At 41.5% G+C, this 20,603-nt stretch overlaps 1 protein-coding gene across 1 annotated transcript in view; it reads left to right on the top strand.

Moving 5' to 3' along the window:
- Positions 1-20,603, top strand: part of PARD3 (par-3 family cell polarity regulator) — a 693,471-nt gene that overhangs the window by 517,965 nt on the left and 154,903 nt on the right. The window contains exon 24 of the mRNA XM_073676896.1: positions 1,392-1,649. Within this exon, the coding sequence (XP_073532997.1) occupies positions 1,392-1,649 (258 nt within the window). The remainder of the gene's footprint in view (positions 1-1,391; positions 1,650-20,603) is intronic.

Genomic DNA, 20,603 nt, shown 5'->3' with positions numbered 1-20,603 from the left:
GCCCCAAGCCTGGACAACCCTTTTAAGCTTCCCATACTCGGCGGGATTTTAGGCATTATCTGTAAGCCAAAACCAGGAGCATGTCAAAAATATGAAAGGTGTGTCACAAGTTTCATTATCATTTTTATTATGTTCTAAACCTGCTTTTAGCCTAAAACTGCTAAGAAAACCGCAAAAAGCCAATGGTTCTCACCAGCCAAGATGTCAAGAAAAATGCACACCAGGACGCCGCCGGCCCCCTTTTGTAAGAAGAAGGTAACACAGGTGCAGAATGCTGATGAACAATCACCCTCATCCCCTCTCACTGGAGGAGCGACTGCCTAGCACTAAAACTGCACACAGATGAAACTTGCAATAGGGTGCAATTCACACACTCGCGGCACCGTGCCTAGTCAGCATCCTGTTTACACGCCCCTACTATTCGATTAGACGGGATGCCCGACACACTATCCGTGCATCGCGGAGTTGCAAAGCACCTAATTCACAAGGTCGCCATTAATGGGCCTGGCTGCGCCCTGGCAGATAAAAAAAAAAGGTGCAAAAATATCATATGAGACCTAACACTACTAATGCAGAATATTGGCCAAAATTTGCAAGTTTGAAAGTGATCATATAGTGTAGCCTGGTGGAGACCTGTGCTAGTCTAAAGATGGATACTGTACTTGTTCTTTATTTTTTTTATTATCCACTTTTTCGAAGTCTTGTAAGATCTTTTATTTTTGAAATCCAACACATTATCCACGATCTTTACATACACCGGACCTCCAGCCCAAAAATGTAGACCTCAGCCAGAACTGATACTGTAGTTTGATCTTTTCTAGACATGTGGCACATGAGTTAGGCTGTGTGCCCACTATGCATTTTTCAAGCGTTTTTTATGCGGAATTTCCGCAGCAGAAACGCTTTAAAAACGCTTGGTAATCCATTCCCTAAGATCCCCAATGAAAATCTGCATGTCCTGTGCCCATGCTGCTTATTTTTCCGCAGCGGATTTTCCTTGCAGAAAACTCTGCGGCATGTCCATTATTTGTGCGTTTCTGCATGCGGATTTGAGGTCCCAATGGACTTGGAAAACGCTAGTCAAATCCGCATGTAAAAACGCTGCAAAAACGCGTGTAAAATCCGCAAGCGTTTTTGACTGCCAAGACCATGCAGAAACGCTGCATAAATTTTCTGCTTCATTTCTGCATCGTGGGCACATAGCCTTATTGCACCATACTAATCCAACAGCTGGATCAAAAATGTAGCTTACAATGTTTTTTTGACCTTGATTGCAACTGATGAAAGTTCTACCATTTTGTCTTTGTTTCCCCCTTTCCTCCCCCTTTTTTGGTGTCAAAAAACATGATTTGAGTCAACAAATTTCCAACATTTTTGTTCTATCTCCATAGGATTCAGGCAAAGACACGAGAGCTTCGTGAAAGGCAAGCCAGAGAAAAGGACTATGCTGAGATCCAAGAATACTCAAAGAACTACGGAGGGGCTGAAGATCCCGCCTATGCCAGCACCGGCCATTATGACACAGTTGCAAGCAGTGGTACTTTAAATATGAACAGCAGACCCCAGAGTCCAAGAGATAACAAGCAGATGGAAGCATTGTATGCTCAAGTAAAGAAACCGAGGAGCTCAAAGCCTCCACCTGTAGACAGGTAGGCACTAGACCAGAATCAATGCCTCCTTTTCCATGAATTCTTAATGTCTAACATTTTTACTGTGGATGGTCCATTACCACGGTCTTGATTTTTTTTTTCTTTTATAAGTATGCTCTGAGTAGTGCTTTCTATCTTTTGTAACTAATCAACTCTTATACATAATTTTAATGGAGCTAAAATAAAGTATTTTATATATGAAAAGTCTTTATGTCCATTGTTAATAGTCTGCTTACATGATGGTTTGGTGCATTTACAGTAAATGGAATGTATCATCCATTTTTCTTTTCATAAACGAGAAATGTAGAAAAGAAAAATGTGTTTTGAACTTTTATAATATTTTAGCTTTTTATTTTCATTTTCTAAAAAAAGAAACAAAATTAAAAACTACTTTCTTGACTGCCACCATATTGGAGAAGCACCCTGCTTGTGTTGTCTTTATAGGCAATACAGGAGGCTATATGTGCGTTTTATGGCAGCTGTACTAAGTGTTAGGGCTCATGCACATGACCTTGTAGTTCAGAGAGGTGCTATCCATGGTTTTGACAGATGGCACTCATACCCATGTTATTCTAAGGGGCTATGCACATGTACGATCTTTTCCTTCTGACCGAGTAGTTTGAGGACAAAAAAAAATCACAGCATACATGATTTGTTTCTGAGAATCAGATGGAATGAGACCATTTATCATAGAATGTTAGAGTTGGAAGGGGTCTCCAGGGTCATCGTGTCCAACTCCCTGCTCAATGCAGGATCCACTAAACCATCAAAAAACAAGCATTTTTCCTGACCAGGAATCGAACCCAGCCACATCGGTGAGGGCGCCGAACCCTAGCCACTAGACCACCAGGGAAAAGATTATTGTCCATGGTCTGTAAAAAAAAGAATTGGACTGCAGTGCGGTCTGATTTTCACAGACTAACATAATAGAGGAGGTGGGGAATTTTTTTTTTCTCTCCACGTCCAAGAAAATCTGATCCGAGTGTGATTAGCATAGTCAGACCAAGTTTCTTGGATGGAGAGAAACTGGTCATTTCATCTTGGCTTAAGTCAGAGAAATGTGTGATACTGATACAGTTTTCCGGAAGAAATGAGGTTAAGTATCCTCCAACAGAACAGGGAGTGACAGAGATAATGCATACAAAGCTGTATATACATTGCCACTACCAGGACTGTGAAATCAGTAATCCAAACCTCCGACGCCTCAATTTCCCTAACTTCCGACTCACTCCACAGCCCTGCCTCACTACTGAGCGTGTACATAAAGTGCAGCACGGCCTCACTACTGAGCGTGTACATAAAGTGCAGCACGGCCTCACTACTGAGCATGTACATAAAGTGCAGCACGGCCTCACTACTGAGCATGTACATAAAGTGCAGCACGGCCTCACTACTGAGCGTGTACATAAAGTGCAGCACTGCCTCACTACTGAGCGTGTACATAAAGTGCAGCACGGCCTCACTACTGAGCATGTACATAAAGTGCAGCACGGCCTCACTACTGAGCATGTACATAAAGTGCAGCACGGCCTCACTACTGAGCGTGTACATAAAGTGCAGCACGGCCTCACTACTGAGCATGTACATAAAGTGCAGCACGGCCTCACTACTGAGCGTGTACATAAAGTGCAGCACAGGCCTCACTACTCAGCATGTACATAAAGTGCAGCACGGCCTCACTACTGAGCATGTACATAAAGTGCAGCACGGCCTCACTACTGAGCGTGTACATAAAGTGCAGCACGGCCTCACTACTGAGCATGTACATAAAGTGCAGCACAGCCTCACTACTGAGCATGTACATAAAGTGCAGCACGGCCTCACTACTGAGCATGTACATAAAGTGCAGCATAGCCTCACTACTGAGCATGTACATAAAGTGCAGCACAGCCTCACTACTGAGCATGTACATAAAGTGCAGCACGGGCTTCACTACTGAGCATGTACATAAAGTGCAGCACGGGCTTCACTACTGAGCATGTACATAAAGTGCAGCACTGCCTCACTACTGAGCGTGTACATAAAGTGCAGCACGGGCCTCACTACTGAGCATGTACATAAAGTGCAGCACGGCCTCACTACTGAGCGTGTACATAAAGTGCAGCACGGCCTCACTACTGAGCGTGTACATAAAGTGCAGCACGGCCTCACTACTGAGCATGTACATAAAGTGCAGCACGGCCTCACTACTGAGCGTGTACATAAAGTGCAGCACGGCCTCACTACTGAGCGTGTACATAAAGTGCAGCACGGGCCTCACTACTGAGCATGTACATAAAGTGCAGCACGGCCTCACTACTGAGCATGTACATAAAGTGCAGCACGGGCCTCACTACTGAGCATGTACATAAAGTGCAGCACGGCCTCACTACTGAGCATGTACATAAAGTGCAGCACGGCCTCACTACTGAGCATGTACATAAAGTGCAGCACGGCCTCACTACTGAGCATGTACATAAAGTGCAGCACGGCCTCACTACTGAGCATGTACATAAAGTGCAGCACGGCCTCACTACTGAGCATGTACATAAAGTGCAGCACGGCCTCATTACTGAGCATGTACATAAAGTGCAGCACGGCCTCACTACTGAGCATGTACATAAAGTGCAGCACGGCCTCACTACTGAGCATGTACATAAAGTGCAGCACGGCCTCATTACTGAGCATGTACATAAAGTGCAGCACGGCCTCACTACTGAGCGTGTACATAAAGTGCAGCACAGCCTCACTACTGAGCGTGTACATAAAGTGCAGCACGGCCTCACTACTGAGCATGTACATAAAGTGCAGCACGGCCTCACTACTGAGCGTGTACATAAAGTGCAGCACGGGCCTCACTACTGAGCATGTACATAAAGTGCAGCACGGCCTCACTACTGAGCGTGTACATAAAGTGCAGCACGGCCTCATTACTGAGCGTGTACATAAAGTGCAGCACAGCCTCACTACTGAGCATGTACATAAAGTGCAGCACAGATTCATCTCAACTAACAGCTGAGATCCTTAGATCAGGAACAAAACAGACATTTATAGGACATTTCATAACTTTCCCAAATTCTTATGAAAGCATTTACAACCCATCCTGCATTGAACTACTATATCCAATTTATTATATATTTTCAGAGTCTGTCCATTTTATACAGAGACCGACTCCACAGCCCTGGCTACTACATTGTCTTATCTAGACTCCCAAGCAGTGCATGAGAGTTGGCATCAAATCCTCTGCTCACTCTGTCCCAGTCTATACTGCAAAGCTCTCAAATTAATTGCACAGAAAATATCAGCTTGTTGTGTGTTGCCGAGTAAGCAATATAAAAACAAATATTAAATAAAAATGCGGGTTTTTTTCTCTATTTTTTAATGTGTAATCATATCACTAACATTTTGTGAAGACAATATTTGTACTGAAATCCTGTTTTTTTTTAAAATTTATTTGTGATGATATATTCTCTTTAATGGCTTTTTTGCAGGTTTGGGCTGTGTGCATAAAAGGATTTTATCTCTTCTTATTAGACCAATTCTAAATCACATTGCAGATAAAAATATCACAAATTATAGCAGCCAGTTCGTGGGTGTAATAATGGCATTTCATTGTGTGTTGTCTTCTTCAGCTGCAAGATTCTCCATTGATTTCTTGCCTTGGCCCTTTGATATTTAAGTGTGTTTTTTACTACAAAGAAATTGCCTGGAAATGTTGACTAGCCCTAAATTAGTTTGTGCTGTAACAAAAAGTGGACTTTACTGGTAGCCTTTTTTTCTTATTAGAAGATCCGTTCTGCAGAAATTTACTTTGCTACAAGTCTTTCTAGTTGACCTAATTAGGAGGATTGTCGAAATTCTGCTTCGTAATCTTAAAGTTTTGCTTCAGTTTTACCAACACATGCCAAATTTTATACAAGGCACGAGGGATCCTTTTTGCTTAACATGGTCTGAAACACAATGCAAAAAATAAAATAAAAAAAAGCTCTGCAATTTGTTTGCTCTTAGCGATGTTTAATTGGAAAGTTGCGAAATGTTAAATCGAGCCCTTGGGTTAACCCGAAACGCATCTTTTCAAAGCTTTGGCTTCATCCTGAAAGGGTAGATTAGACTGGAGTCTGACAGTTTTCTCCCTCAAATGTGAAATATCATGATACATCTTTGTTTCAGGGCTTAGACTTTTTTTTTTTTTGCTTCTTTTTGATGTGTAAAAAAAGAAAAAAAAAAGGCGAACTAACATAATAGAGCTGAAATTATTAAAGAATTTAATTGGAATTAACCCTCGCCTCCAGTTATTGAAAACGTTGAGTTGTGTATCATTATCTAAATATCAGCTTTGTATACATAGTGCATCAGTACTGAAACGACTCTCCTTACATGTCTGTTACAGTAAATGGATACAGGAAAAATCTATATCTTTGTACCATGTTAGCCAGTAGATCGAAAAATATTTAGATTTGAGAGTCCTCAGTGGTTGATACCTTTTAATGGCAAACTGAAAAGATGATAACAAATTGCAAGCTTTCGAGACTACCCAGGTTTCTTCATCAGGCATAGACCTGATGAAGCTTTATAGTTGTAAAGCTTCATAATTGTAAAGTTTGCAATTTTACCATCTTTTCAGTTAGCCATTAAAAGGTATCAACCACTGAGGAATCTCAAATCTAAATATTTTTCTACGGTAAATAGAGCAATTCTAGATCTTATTTTTTTCTTTGTCTTTTTAGAACACTACATTGTGTCATCCCTTATTTTTCATGGGAATGAGTGTAACGTTACTGGGTGCTATCGTTTTGTCTTGTCCCTACTGTGTCCGACACTGTCGGCTCTTTTCGGACTGGGTCAGCCAACTCTATAGGCAAGAAGGATTGTGAATATTGAGTGTCATTTTATTTATGTTTCAAGGAGGAATAACAGAGGGACAGCACAACACATCTTAAAAAATGTATCCCCCCCAGAATAGTATATTTTTTATTTTAAATTGGAAATGTAAGTTATATATAGTTATAGTCAGATATATCAGAAGAGCAGAAGAGTGGACAGGTCCTTTTTAAGGTAGAAGTCCAGGATCTGCTCCTTTCAGCTGTCAGGAGAAGTTTCACAAGACTTTGGCTACGGATTACTGATGAGGACACTGTGCTAGGGTCCTCCAAATACTTTTGCACAACTTTAACAGTTACATAGTAATCATCTTTTCACCAGTGGTTTTGTTGCATGTAATTTAGAATATTTTTTATTGTTAATGTTTGACAACAGTAAGAACTAGAGATGGACTTTTGGTTATGCAGAGTAAGTAATTTGAGAGAACGTAGCTGCGGTGTAAAGTCTGAGGATGTGTAGACTGGAAGTCTAAGCCAACAATGGGGCAGGATGTGTTATTTGCTGCAATGTTGCTGATGAAGGTTAAAGGGAATCTGTCAGTAGGATCAACCCTCCTAAGCCGTCTATATGGGCATGTAAGTCATAGAAGGTTTAATCAAATGATACCTTGATACCCGCAATCCGATGAATGGTTAACAAGAAATCCATGTTTTTCTTATATACAAATGAGCTGAAAAGATCTCTGTTCCAAAGAAGGATCTTCCCTAGAGTCAGCCTCCAAAGCTGATTGTTATCCGAGCCACACCCCTGTATGTAAATTGCTCCCCTCTCCTTATGTAGATAAAATGTATGGGCTCCTGGTAGGGTAAATGCCAGAATTTATGGGTTCTTGGTAGGTATGATGTCACTTGTCTCCGTGCTCACATGGCAATACCTGCCAGGAGCCCATACATTCTAGCATCTGCCTCATCTGAAGCCCATACATTCTGGCATCTGCCCTGCTAGGAGCCCATACATTCTAGCATCTGCCTTACCAGGAGCCCATACATTCTAGCATCTGCCCTACCAGGAGCCCATAGATTGAATGATCTGTCCTGCCAGTTGCCCATGCATTCTAGCATCTGCCCTGCCAGTAGCCCATGCATTCTAGCATCTGCCCTGCCAGTAGCCCATGCATTCTAGCATCTGCCCTGCCAGTAGCCCATGCATTCTAGCATCTGCCCTGCCAGTAGTCCATGCATTCTAGCATCTGCCCTGCCAGTAGCCCATGCATTCTAGCATCTGCCCTGCCAGGAGCCCATGCATTCTAGCATCTGCCCTGCCAGGAGCCCATGCATTCTAGCATCTGCCCTGCCAGTAGCCCATGCATTCTAGCATCTGCCCTGCCAGGAGCCCATGCATTCTAGCATCTGCCCTGCCAGGAGCCCATGCATTCTAGCATCTGCCCTGCCAGGAGCCCATGCATTCTAGCATCTGCCCTGCCAGGAGCCCGTACATTCTAGAATCAACCCTACCAGGAGCCCATACATTGTAGTCATCAGGAGAGGGGAGCAATTGACATACAGGGGTGTGGCTAGGACTACAATCAGCTCTGGAGGCGGACTCTAGGGAAGATCCTTCTCTGGAACAGAGATCTCTTCAGCTCATTTGCACATAAGAAAAACATAGAATTCTCCTTAAACATTCATTGGATTGCAGATATCAATGTATAATTTGATTCACCTTTCTATGACCTACTTACCCATATAAATGTCTTAGGAGGGGTGATCCCAATGACAGATGCCCTTTTAAGAGGTTCCATTAATTTTTTGGATTCCTTGTACTGATTTTCTTCCTACTAGAAAGTCATATATCTCTGCAGCTATGGAGATGACCAAGACCTGAAGTGATTGTTTTGTACGATGGCATTCGGATATTCATAACCGTTCTTAAAGCAGATTTAAACGTGCCGAATATTTGGAGTGAGCATGGATTGAAAGACTCGTTTACCGATTTATCTACTTCTGTAAACCTGCAGGAAATCGCCCAACAAACGAGCAAAACCTGATTTGTCAGTATTAAAGTCATCGATGCCGGCAGCACATTGCCCTGTAGAAACAGGTGATGTGCTGCCGAGAACGATGATGTTCTTTGTGCACATAATAATCGTTGTCCCGTCAACTTTGAATTCCAATCGGTCTGTTTAAATGGGACATGAAACAATTAGTTTCTATATAGCCGATGGGCAGTAGCTTGACGGCTGCGATCGCTTTTTTAAATGGACCCTTAGCTATTAATGATGTGCCATAAACATGTAATCATATAACGGCCCATCACCTGCTGCTCTCGAATGGTGGCGTGCATGGTTTCTCATGGACGCAGCATCCTTATCCTTTATTAAAACATACACAAGTCCTGTAAAACATTTTTCTTTCTGCTCTTCTATCTCTGGGCTCTTTGATTGACATGAAATTGGCACAAAACTACTCCAAATCTAAATAGCCCGCAAATTGTCGGCTAGCCACACGTAGCTTTTTGTGGATGCTTTAATGGACACATAATCACATGTTTTTCTGTACGCCTTTTACCACTGTTGGGAAAATGCCCATTTTAGACAGAAGACCTTTAGTGAACTTGTGCATATTGCTATGCAGGCATGTCAGGAGAGAGAAAAAGAAAGACTGAGCTAGTAAATCGCTGAGCGATTTTTTGTTTATTTCCTTAAATATTTTAATTCACTTTCTCTTGTGTGTCTGTAGAGTGGTTAATAAGAAAATGTATTACTTTTAGAGCATCCATCCTTAGATCCTTTTTTCTGTAATAATGCTCTTATCTGCTACTGATGTTAGAACTAGTGATGAGCGCAAGTGCTCATTACTCAAGTTTGTCTAGGGTGCTCGGGTATGCACTGAGTATCGTGGGTGCTCGAGTGACATGTTCAATCTCCGCTGTTAGACAGCCGCAAAACATGCGGGGATTGACTGACATACCTTGTGGCTGATGAACAGCGGCGAAACATGCAGCCGTGGGGACGCGAACATGTCACTCAAGCACCCGAACTACTCAATGCATACCCGAGCACCCTAGATAAACTCAAGTAACGAGCACTTGCGCTCATCACTAGTCAGCATTGATTGTAGTGGATGCATCGAGGTTCGGGTCAGGCTCACTCGTTTTAGGGAAGCACCTATTAATGTTATTTCAGGTCACCTTACATACTCCCTTTACATACTCCCTACACTATTGCCTTATCACAGACATTACTGTTAAAACTGATCCGCAATCAGTGGATTGTCTTGTCGTTAGCAGCTCATTTCATCTACAGCACCCACTACAGGGGAAATATATTACAAGTGGCCATTGAAGTGACGATCCATCCAAGTAGTAAAAGGCAGATTGGCTCCTCTGCTTGCTTGCTGCACTCCACTCTTATTCATAAAAGGAAACCCACTTATGTAGACCCCCGCGCACATTTGGGAAAAGCTTGCCAATTTTTTTGCCCATTTGTTATGTATGCAGAGGCTCCTAACTCTTCCTCGACAGGTAATATCAAGGGAGAGAAGGATTTTAAGGTTTCCCTCTGGGACCCCCACCTATCTCAAGACCGGGGCTCTGCTGTGCATAGGTGGATTTTTCTGTTCACACTTATGGGCTAAATATTTGCTGCGTTTCTTTGTGCATCGATTCTTTCAGCGTTTTTTGCTTCGTTTTTCACCCATTCAAATAAATGCAGAAAAAGTGCGCAAAGAAAACGCGCATAATGTACAGTGCGTTTTTCCCAACAATAGGCGCATTTGTTGTGCAGAAAAATAAGCTGCAAATGCTCAACATGTGCACATATCAATGTCCTTTTTGAAAATTGCTGAGCAAGCATATATCGTAATTTAATTGATAATTGCCATTGATAATTCAAAAAAAATCTCTAAACATTACATTAAATGACTAATTATCAGTTGCTAATAAGAATAGCATTATCGACCTACAGGTCTGGGACATGGCTTTGCTTGTGTCCCAAGGTTATGTTCTCTTACTATTTGTACACAATCCCATCTTCAAATGATTTCTCTCTGGTTTTAGTCAGTACAAAGATTTACATGGGCTTAGTCGTTTTCTATGCAGTGGTTCCCACATTTTTGTAATGGGATTCAATCTGGCAGAAGAGTAAGACTTCCCAGTTTTATAGTCTGATATGTAAGGTTGGCTGTATACTTGGCAAAATAACCAAGATCTTCTGTTGTCTTCTATCACTCTCCTGCCATCTGCTTTCTATTCTCTCTCAATGTGGCCAAAAATGCCCTCCCTTCCTCTATTTTTTGCAATATAACAGATTGCTTAGCCTGAACTCTGAAATCCCATTCTGTATTCTTTGGACATTTTTGCAGTATGTACCTGCAGCCACTGTGGTAATCTGCAGAGAAATGCCTTTTTAAGTATATGACTGTCTAATTGGAAGTCCGACTGCAGGGAGAAAATGAAGTAATATTCTCCCTGCAGCTCAATTCCAGTCATCGGAGTGGTGCAGGGACAGTGAACAGTCATCGCTCACTACACAATAATCACATTATAATCACTCCCCCTTTCACTTGATGGACAGCCTGCTCCGCAGCTTGTACTGCAGCCTGCTCCGCAGCGCATACTGCAGCCTGTTCCGCAGCGCGTACTGCAGCCTGCTCCGCAGCGTGTACTGCAGCCTGCTCCGCAGCGTGTACTGCAGCCTGCTCCGCAGCGTGTACTGCAGCGTGTACTGCAGCCTGCTGCTCTGCAGCGTGTACTGCAGCCTGCTGCTCTGCAGCGTGTACTGCAGCCTGCTGCTCTGCAGCCTGTACTGCAGCCTGCTGCTCTGCAGCGTGTACTGCAGCCTGCTGCTCTGCAGCGTGTACTGCAGCCTGCTGCTCTGCAGCGTGTACTGCAGCCTGCTCTGTTGCGGGTACTGCAGCTTGATCTGCAGCGTGTACTGCAGCCTGCTGCTCTGCAGTGTGTACTGCAGCCTGCTGCTCTGCAGCGTGTACTGCAGCCTGCTCTGTTGCGGGTACTGCAGCTTGATCTGCAGCGTGTACTTCAGCCTGCTCTGCAGGCTATCAATTCATGTGCTGGGGAGTGGTTACAGTGTGGTTACTCCGTTGTGAGTGGTGACTGTAACAGCCTCGTGCCCTGATTACTGGAAGTAAGCAGCTGCAGGGAAAATATAACTTAATTTTCTCCCTGCAGCCACTCTTCAGATTAGCCATATGTGTTTATAATGGTACTTATTACCTCCAGATTAGCACTATGGCTTCAGGTAAATACCATTTTCTTTGCTGACAGGTTCCCTTTAAGTCAGAGTGCATCTTTTATATCTACTTGAATTTAGAACTGGACTCAGAATGTCTTGTAATTTGAGAGTGTGATTGCTGCTTCTAGCACTCTCATGAATTGATATGGTTTGATAAATTCTTAATGTTCATCAACACTTTCATGCTATATGTTATCCTAAAGTCACTCTACATATTGCTGTATCTCATGAATTTTAATTGTTTAGAAAATGAAAAAAGTGCATTTTCACCTGTTTTTAAGTTAGTGGGAAACCCCCCCCCCATTCAGCTGTTTTATCTAAAAGACAGCGCAAAAAGCTGACCCAACATTTCCATGCATTGCATGCACCGTCCATTGATGTCACTGGGCAGTATGTAATTTTTTATTTATCCTCAGGTGGCAATGGGAAAATTGAATACTTGCTGCCTGGCTGCTCTGCAGATTACTGCTTATTCCTGGGGGTCCCTCTGACTGCCTCATTGTCAGGAGGGCTTTTCTGTAAGCTATTGGGTATAAGGTCTATATAAATCAAAGTGCCTCAATGAAAGGTATTGTACATTATAAAAGGTGGTGCCTCAATGAAAGGGACTGTATACTGTAAGGATTGGTGCCTCAGTGAAAGGGACTGTACACTGTAAGTGGTGGTGCCTCAATGAAAGGTACTGTACACTGTAAAGGGTGGTGCCTCAATAAAAGGGACTGTACACTGTAAGGGGTGGTGCCTCAATGAAAAGTACTGCACACTGTAAAGGCTGGTGCCTCAGTGAAAGGTACTGTACATTGTAAGGGTTGAGTATCAAGAAAAGTCACTCCGCATTACACCATTCTATTTAAGGCTGGGCCTAGATAAGATAAAGGTTCACATGGCCTATAGGTGACCCCTTTCTCATCTTTTATAGGTAGCTGGAGCCATTCATAATTGCTATTTGTATATGTTTCTGTGATTATTACCCACAGTCTGGCCCCTGTACACGTAATATACCAGTCTGGGGATATTTACAGCAATACATCACAGCATGGATGCCCATCCTTCCCGTTTCCAATTACTGACGCCTATTGTCTTGCTACAGCGGTCGAGTGGTTTTCCCTTGAATTTTAGTTACCACTCTATGAAAATATGGAACTTGTGTTTTCAATGTGTAGCAGCGCGTATAAAATAATAATGCTTTAGATGAGGTTGGCATGTGAAAGGGAAACAAAAGCCAGTCACGGTCTGCAACAAATACAGATTTTTTTTTTTTTCCTGTAGGAAATGTAGGAATGGGAGAGTCTTGCATGTTGATGAAACGCTCTCTGCAGCACGTCTTACCAGAAGTGAAAGCTTCGCACTTAACTCAAAGCAAATGCCCTTTCTGGAAGTTAAGGGAGAAGGAAAAAAAAAGAATAAACTCTTTCCAACTACAAAGATAAAAGTGAGATTAAAGGAACCTTTCTGTTACTCACTTCCCCTAATTAATATTAGTTGGACAAATTAGAAAGCATTGTCCGTGACAGTCAGCGGCCATTGCTCATATAGCACTAGCTTTCTTAGTGGCTGGTAATGAAATCCAGATATTGGCCTGAAGCATCATGGCAGGTGTTCACATCCTTTTCCATTTACAATCATAGAAACCATAATCCTGCTATCCCATAGTAAGCTCTTATTAGTTATTATCCATTGTAAAGGGGAAATGATGGCTTAAAATATCTCAGGACCAATCTCCTCTAATAAGTACATGATTTCAATTGCCCACAGTGCTGGCTTAGAGGAAAATGTGTGATGAGAGGTGAAATTAGACCCTAAGAGCTTAATGACTTGGACCCTAAATGACTTAAAGATATAATAGGATCACACTGCTATATGTATTTATTGAATGTGCCTGTTTAGAGAATACATAAAACTATACTAAAAGGACACCAAAGAGATGAGCCATGCCACTGCTGTTGAGTGCATGAAGGCAATACTAGACCCAAGCTCAATGTTGCTCCATGTTCCATGAACTTACACAAGGCTTCCCTTCTTCACGTTTACTCAGTGTCGGCAAAAAGGGTGGAAGGATCAGACTGTGGGTCAGGACTTCATCCTCAGATGCATAATTAATGTGCATTTTAGATGCTGGACCTGATAGAGGATGATGTGTTGGTTTAAACAAGGTTAAGGGTCTTTATATTAAAGAAGACTTGTCAGTTGCTTAAAAATTGTGCTAATTATCTTGTTCAAATCCCTGAATTCACTTAATTTTGCTGCTTTTTTTTCCATTTTAACCTACGTCGCTCCATGGCTGAGATATTCACATTCATTGGTTTTGGAGATTAAAGTGTGAAATCTCTGCTTGTAGTGCAACTGGGCGTTTCTTCAAATACTTCTCTGGGGGTGTACGCTTTTACCCCTCTTTCCCAGATGGTGCCAATCACAGCTTGGTAGCTGGTAAAGCAGTCAAGCATTCTCAGATATTGCTGAGCTGTCATTGGCAGCATCTGGGAGAGGCGTGAAAGCTCACGCACTCAGAGACCAATCTGAAGGAACGCCCAGTTGCCCTACCAGCAGAAATTTCACATAGTGCCCTCCAAAAGCATCATCTCTGCAATGGAGTGATGCAGAGCGAAACGGAAAAAAGTGTCAGAATTCTGGAGAGCTCAGGGATTTTTACAAGTTATTTAATTCCTTTTAGATGTGCCTCTTTGCTATTAGAACGTAAAGAACGGTTGTTGTCATGACACTTGAACATGTTTATTTTAAAGGTGTAACTAGTATACAGGTTTTGCTGTGACCATGGAGGGCTATAATCTCTAACATGTTCCATTTATTACCATCCTATACCAACTGGCTAGCCAAGGGGGTAATATGTATATTTGAAGTCTATTAGTGAACAATCATACACTTTCCTGGAATTATTCAGTACTGACCATTCTAAGAGATTGACTGCTGTCTGATATACTAGTAACAAGAAAGCGATGACCAATACCACTGTGTTCACATTGACTTTTGCTAGAGAAACTTATCGTGCAAGTATTACACGCTCTCCTAAATTGCTTAAAAGTGAAAGAAGGTATTAAGCCTTGAAGGTTATCAGCCTAATTAATTTTATTCCACGTTGAATATTATACGCTTGATAACAATTAGAAATTTAATTAAATTAAGCATAGGATGGACAATCTCAGATCAGCTGGTGCATTCACATTTATTTCCTTACATTTCCCCACTGTGTCCTTTACATATTGGAGTTTTAATTTTTCTTCCTTCTTTAATGTTGAAGTTTTTGTGGTCGATAGAATGAAAAAACTGTAGCATGAACTCAAATTAATTTTGGTAGAAAAAAAAAACTGCTATGCTTTATTTTTCCTGTGGAGCCAGTGCAGGGAAATAAAGACTTTCTGTTGTGTTCCTTACTGATCACATATGACCGTTGGGTGCACCATAAATTAATTTTATGATTGGGAGAACCCTTCAAAATAAAAAAAAGTATCATCAAACTCTGCAACCCATTTAACCTTTAGAGGATTTTTTTTTTGATTGGTGCTTCATAATAACTTCCGATACATGACCTATGACCGCTGACATACTTGAACTCAAACCACCATCTGTATGATCACCCAGGAGGCCACCACATGCGATACGGAGTAGGTTTCATTAGAGTCTCCTTTGACCTTATGCAAATTTCGTTTGGGTTGGTGTCCACTCCAAAGTACTAGTAGTTGCGTAATGTTATCCCAATGTATTTCACAGCTGTGTAGGCAATTCTGTTAATTTCCAGTCTACCCTTCTTTTTAATCTATTCTTGGCCATTACTCTCGTTAATGTCATAGATCACTTTTTATATTGATTGACCACACACCAACGTAGGACAATGGTTAGTGGCCTTACGAAATGGGTTCATTAGTCATGTGATTAGCTGAGAAGTCTACTCTAATATCTCCCAAATCAAATACCCTGATGAATAAATGGAATTGTTTTCGCTTTCCTCCCTTCCCCACGCACATACACACCCGCACATATGGAAATATGACCTTAAAAGCCTTTTGTTACGCAGATTTCTAAATGACTGCTCAAGTGCAAGCCAAAATGTGTCTGATCTGTTTTAATTAGCTCCAGAACTGTGGATATGATTTAAAGGTTGCAGAAATCAAAAAAGGCTAATTCATTTTTCATCAATAATCACTAGCTTTAATATTTCATCACAACCCGCTGATTCCTCCCGACCACCTTCTGGGCTCTGATTCATTATGGCAGCAGTCATAATTTAGTATTTCTTTCTCTCTATTCGTTAATGTTTCTTTTATACTAGAGACAATGACGAGTGTTTTTAACACTCTTGAATCGCTAATTGACCGAGACTTTTTCAGATGCATATGTGTAGCTGCTAATCACTTTGCTTTTTCTGGCTTTTTCATAACGGCCAGCGTTGTGTCCTTGTGATCTAGTAGAGAACATGACATCCTTTTAACATGTGCTTCATTTAGAAGACCTTCCAAGTCCTGTGTATTCAATATACTTGGAAAACGTAAATTATGTGGGAGTCACAGAAATTGTGGATACTTCTCTAATGCTAACATTGATAGGTATGGTTACTGCACAGTATTTGCATGCCATAAATCAAATGTATAAGGCTGAGCTGCAACACCAGACTCAACCCATGTACCACAGTGGTGCTGTCTATGGAAAAAGAAGCCAGTGGCTACCTTTTACAGTTTCTATAAAAATTGTCACCGAGACCAAAAACCCCATGCAACTTTTTGCCTGTATCTAGGTAGATTTTCAATTTAAGAAACTTTGAATATAGGGTAACTAAAAGAAGAGAAGTCAACTCTTGGTATGCTAGCCACAAGACGGAACAATAGAAATCTGAGTTTATATAATCCTGTTTTAAGCTGTATACATAAGATTGTTGGCAGATACCATCAGAATGGGCTGAAGGCCTCTTCAGGTGAGCCAATTATGTAACAACGTTCATAAGAACGTTCATACACAATTATCTTCCCATCTAAACATGTCGGCAATTGCCCAACTAATGAGCAAAACGATTGTTCATCTGTTTTGCTTTTTATGCCAACATAAAAATCATCACTATCGGCATCACTGCACACCATGTGAACAGAATATGTGCTGCAGATAACTCACTATGTACAAGGACAGAAGAATCATATTGCTCATCGTCCTGTAAACAGGCCCGTAAACGAGCATCAATTGACTTTAAGATAGTAAATAGCTGCTAGTTACTGGCCTGCCATTTTAAATAGGCTATTAGTTACATGTGTGTAGGGCACTACCTGAAGAAGCCGATTTGAAACGCGCGTTGGGGTGAGGCAGAGTAGCAACGGGGTTATAATTTTCCAACCTGATTCTGGATTCTTTTATCATTTCTTCAGGTCACTTTACTAGTACTTTTTTGGGCTTTTGATAACATTTGATAACATTTATTTTTGCTCTCTTATCCTGTCATCTTTTTTTTGGGAGATTTACACTATTGTACTGTATATCAAGTGATTGATACGGTCTCTGTACATATAACATATTACGCTACTTGGCTCTAATTGCATTTAACAAACAATGCGTTGCATGGATTTATGTCTTTTTGCATCAATTAATGTGCTCCTCAGACCTTGTAGGGGCATCACTATCCTCAGACCAGATCTCAGAGGACAATAAAACTCTCACACTCTTTATCTATGAACTCCTCCAATATTTCCTTCCACAACTGTTTTTCCCTTTCCCACATTGATAGTTCTACTTCACGTCTTTTTTACTGAGGTATTCCTATGTTCTTTTGTGTATAAATGTGACTCTTCAGATTTTCTGTTATGCTGAGCTGATGAAGAGACCTGAGTTGTCTCGAAAGCTGCTATTTGTTATCCTCTTTTCAGTTAGCCATTAAAAAGTATCAACCACTGAGGACTCTCAAATTTTAATATTTTTCTATCTACTGGCTAACACAGTACAAAGATATTTTTCCTGTGTGTATGTATATTTATTCATTTCATCTACGTATCTTTTTATGTGAAAGAGGGGCTGTTTGTATGTGTTCAATATATTTGAGTTTGCTCAAATTTCTGTCACTGTTATACCTTAGGTATTCACTTCTACTACATTGGTTACTTAATGTGAAAGAAATGTTCCCCGTGGCAGGTCATAGGTAGGGGCCCCACTGCCACCTATTTAAAGGGGTATTCTCAAGTTTACAGTTATCAACCCATCGCCTGTTTATAGAGTACACGATTTTCATGAAAAAAGCGATATTAGGAACTCGCCATGATAATTGTGCTGTGTAATTGAACCCTTAGGTGTCAACACTAGCACTGTGTTACCATAGTCAAGATATTGCTGGCTAGTTAAACACCGACCTAACACTGTGCATATTATTAGAATAATCAGCTGTCAGTTCACCCCAGCTTAAGAGCATAAATTTGCTTCTTCAGTGTATAATGGGTGGAGACTTTTTATATTTTGCACCTTGTCCTCTCCCCCCCCAGGATGTTAATGATTTACCTATTAAGGGTATTTGACATGAAAGCACCCTACAACCTGGGGGGTACAGAACTATATAACATAGCGCCATACATAATAGGGCAGGGGTGGGAGATTATTTTTCCCGAGGGGCCACATGAGAGACCGTGACTATTGTGGAGGCCAAACAATAGGTTGAAATTAATTCTGCTCAATATTAACACATTAATTATAATTATTTGTAATATTTTTTGTAACACTTAATATTGAGCAGAATTAATATGTTGACATAACCTATATACAGTACGAGCCCCCACATAACCCCCTCAATCAACAACCAAAGCAATCAACCTATTAGGCCTTCATACATGTAAACCATATAAAAAAAAAAAAGCCTAAATAAATTCTCTTTATTTTACAAACTCATTACGTAGAGACATTAGTGATGAGCAAACGTTCTCAGATAACGTGTTATCCCTCCACGCTCCGATGTTCCCCTAGTATCTTGTAGTGCTCGGATAATATATTAGAGTCCCTGCGGCTGCATTTTTTGTTTTTGTCTGTTAGACAACCACAGCACTTAACAAACAGGCAATCCCTGTATGTGTTGCATCTGTCTAACAGCAGATGCAACACTATATACAGTGGGTACGGAAAGTATTCAGACCTCTTTAAATGTTTCACTCTTTGTTTCATTGCAGCCGTTTGGTAAATTCTAAAAAGTTAATTTTTTCCCCCCATTAAAGTACACTCTGCACCCCATCTTGACTGAAAAAAACCCCAGAAATGTAGAAATTTTTGCAAATTTATTAAAAAAGAAAAACTGAAATATCACATGGTCATAAGTATTCAGATCCTTTCCTCAGTATTGAGTAGAAGCACCTTTTGAGCTAGTACAGCCATGAGTCTTCTTGGGAATGATGCAACAAGTTTTTCACACCTGGATTTGGGGATCCTCTGCCATTCTTCCTTGCAGATGTTCTCCAGTTCCGTCAGGTTGGATGGTGAACGTTGATGGACAGCCATTTTCATGTCTCTCCAGAAATGCTCAATTGGGTTTAGGTCAGGGCTCTGGTTGGGCCAGTCAAGAATGGTCACAGAGTTGTTCTGAAGCCACTCCTTTGTTATTTTAGCTGTGTGCTTAGGGTCATTGTCTTGGAAGGTGATCCTTCGGCCAAGTCTGAGGTCCAGAGCACTCTGGAACAGGTTTTCATCCAGAATATCACTGCACTTGGCCGCATTCATGTTTCCTTTAATTGCAACCAGTCGTCCTGTCCCTGCAGCTGAAAAACACCCCCATAGCATGATGCTGCCACCACCATGTTTCACTGTTGGGATTGTATTGGGCAGATGATGAGCAGGGCCTGGTTTTCTCCACACATACCACTTAGAATTATCACCAAAAAGTTCTGTCTTCGTCTCATCAGACCAGAGAATCTTATTTCTCATGGTCTGGGAGCCCTTCATGTGTTTTTGAGCAAACTCTATGCGGGCTTTCATATGTCTTGCACTAAGGAGAGGCTTCCGTCTGGCCACTCTGCCATAAAGGCCCATCTCCCTACTGCATCTCTGGAGCTCAGCCTCAGTGATCTTGGGGTTCTTCTTTACCTCTCTCACCGAGGCTCTTCTCCCACGATTTCTCAGTTTGGCAGGACGGCCAGGTCTAGGAAGACTTCTGGTGGTCCCAAACGTCTTCCATTTAAGGATTATGGAGGCCACTGTGCTCTTACGAACCTTGAGTAATGTTGAAATTCTTTTGTAACCTTGGCCAGATCTGTGCCTTGCCACAATTCTGTCTCTGAGCTCCTTGGGCAGTTCCCTTGAGCTCATGATTCTCATTTGGTCTGACATGCACTGTGAGCTGTGAGATCTTATATGTGTGTGCCTTTCCAAAGGTGTGTGCCTTTCCAAATCAAGTCCTATCAGTTTAATTAAACAAAGCTGGACTCCAATGAAGGAGTAGAACCATCTCAAGGAGGATCACAAGGAAATGGACAGCATGTGACTTAAATATGAGTGTCTGAGCAAAGGTTCTGAATACTTACAACCATATATTTCAGTTTTTCTTTTTTAATTAATTTGTAAAAAAAATCTACATTTCTGTTTTTTTTTCAGTCAAGATGGGGTGCAGAGTGTACTTTAATGAGAAGAAAAAGTGAACTTTTTAGAATTTACCAAATGGCTGCAATGAAACACAGAGTGAAAAATTTAAAGAGGTCTGAATACTTTCCGTATCCACTGTATGTAGACCCTGTAGGGCCTGAACAGTTCTGCACTTAGCTTAATGGCGTCTTCTTTCAATGCTTTTTCCTTCAATCAGGACAAAAAAAGGAGACCATAAGCCGTACTGCAATGTGAATAGCAACTCACAAGTCCCAGGCAATATGCCCCCACAAAGTCTCTACATACAATATGAGCCCCCACACAGCCCCCTACATACAATATGAGCCCCCTACATACAA

This window comes from Phyllobates terribilis, unplaced genomic scaffold, assembly GCF_046119375.1.
Source record: "Phyllobates terribilis strain yellow unplaced genomic scaffold, ASM4611937v1 Scaffold_4__5_contigs__length_816908805, whole genome shotgun sequence".
NCBI lineage: Eukaryota > Metazoa > Chordata > Amphibia > Anura > Dendrobatidae > Phyllobates > Phyllobates terribilis.
This window is presented reverse-complemented; position numbering and strand designations above follow the sequence as displayed.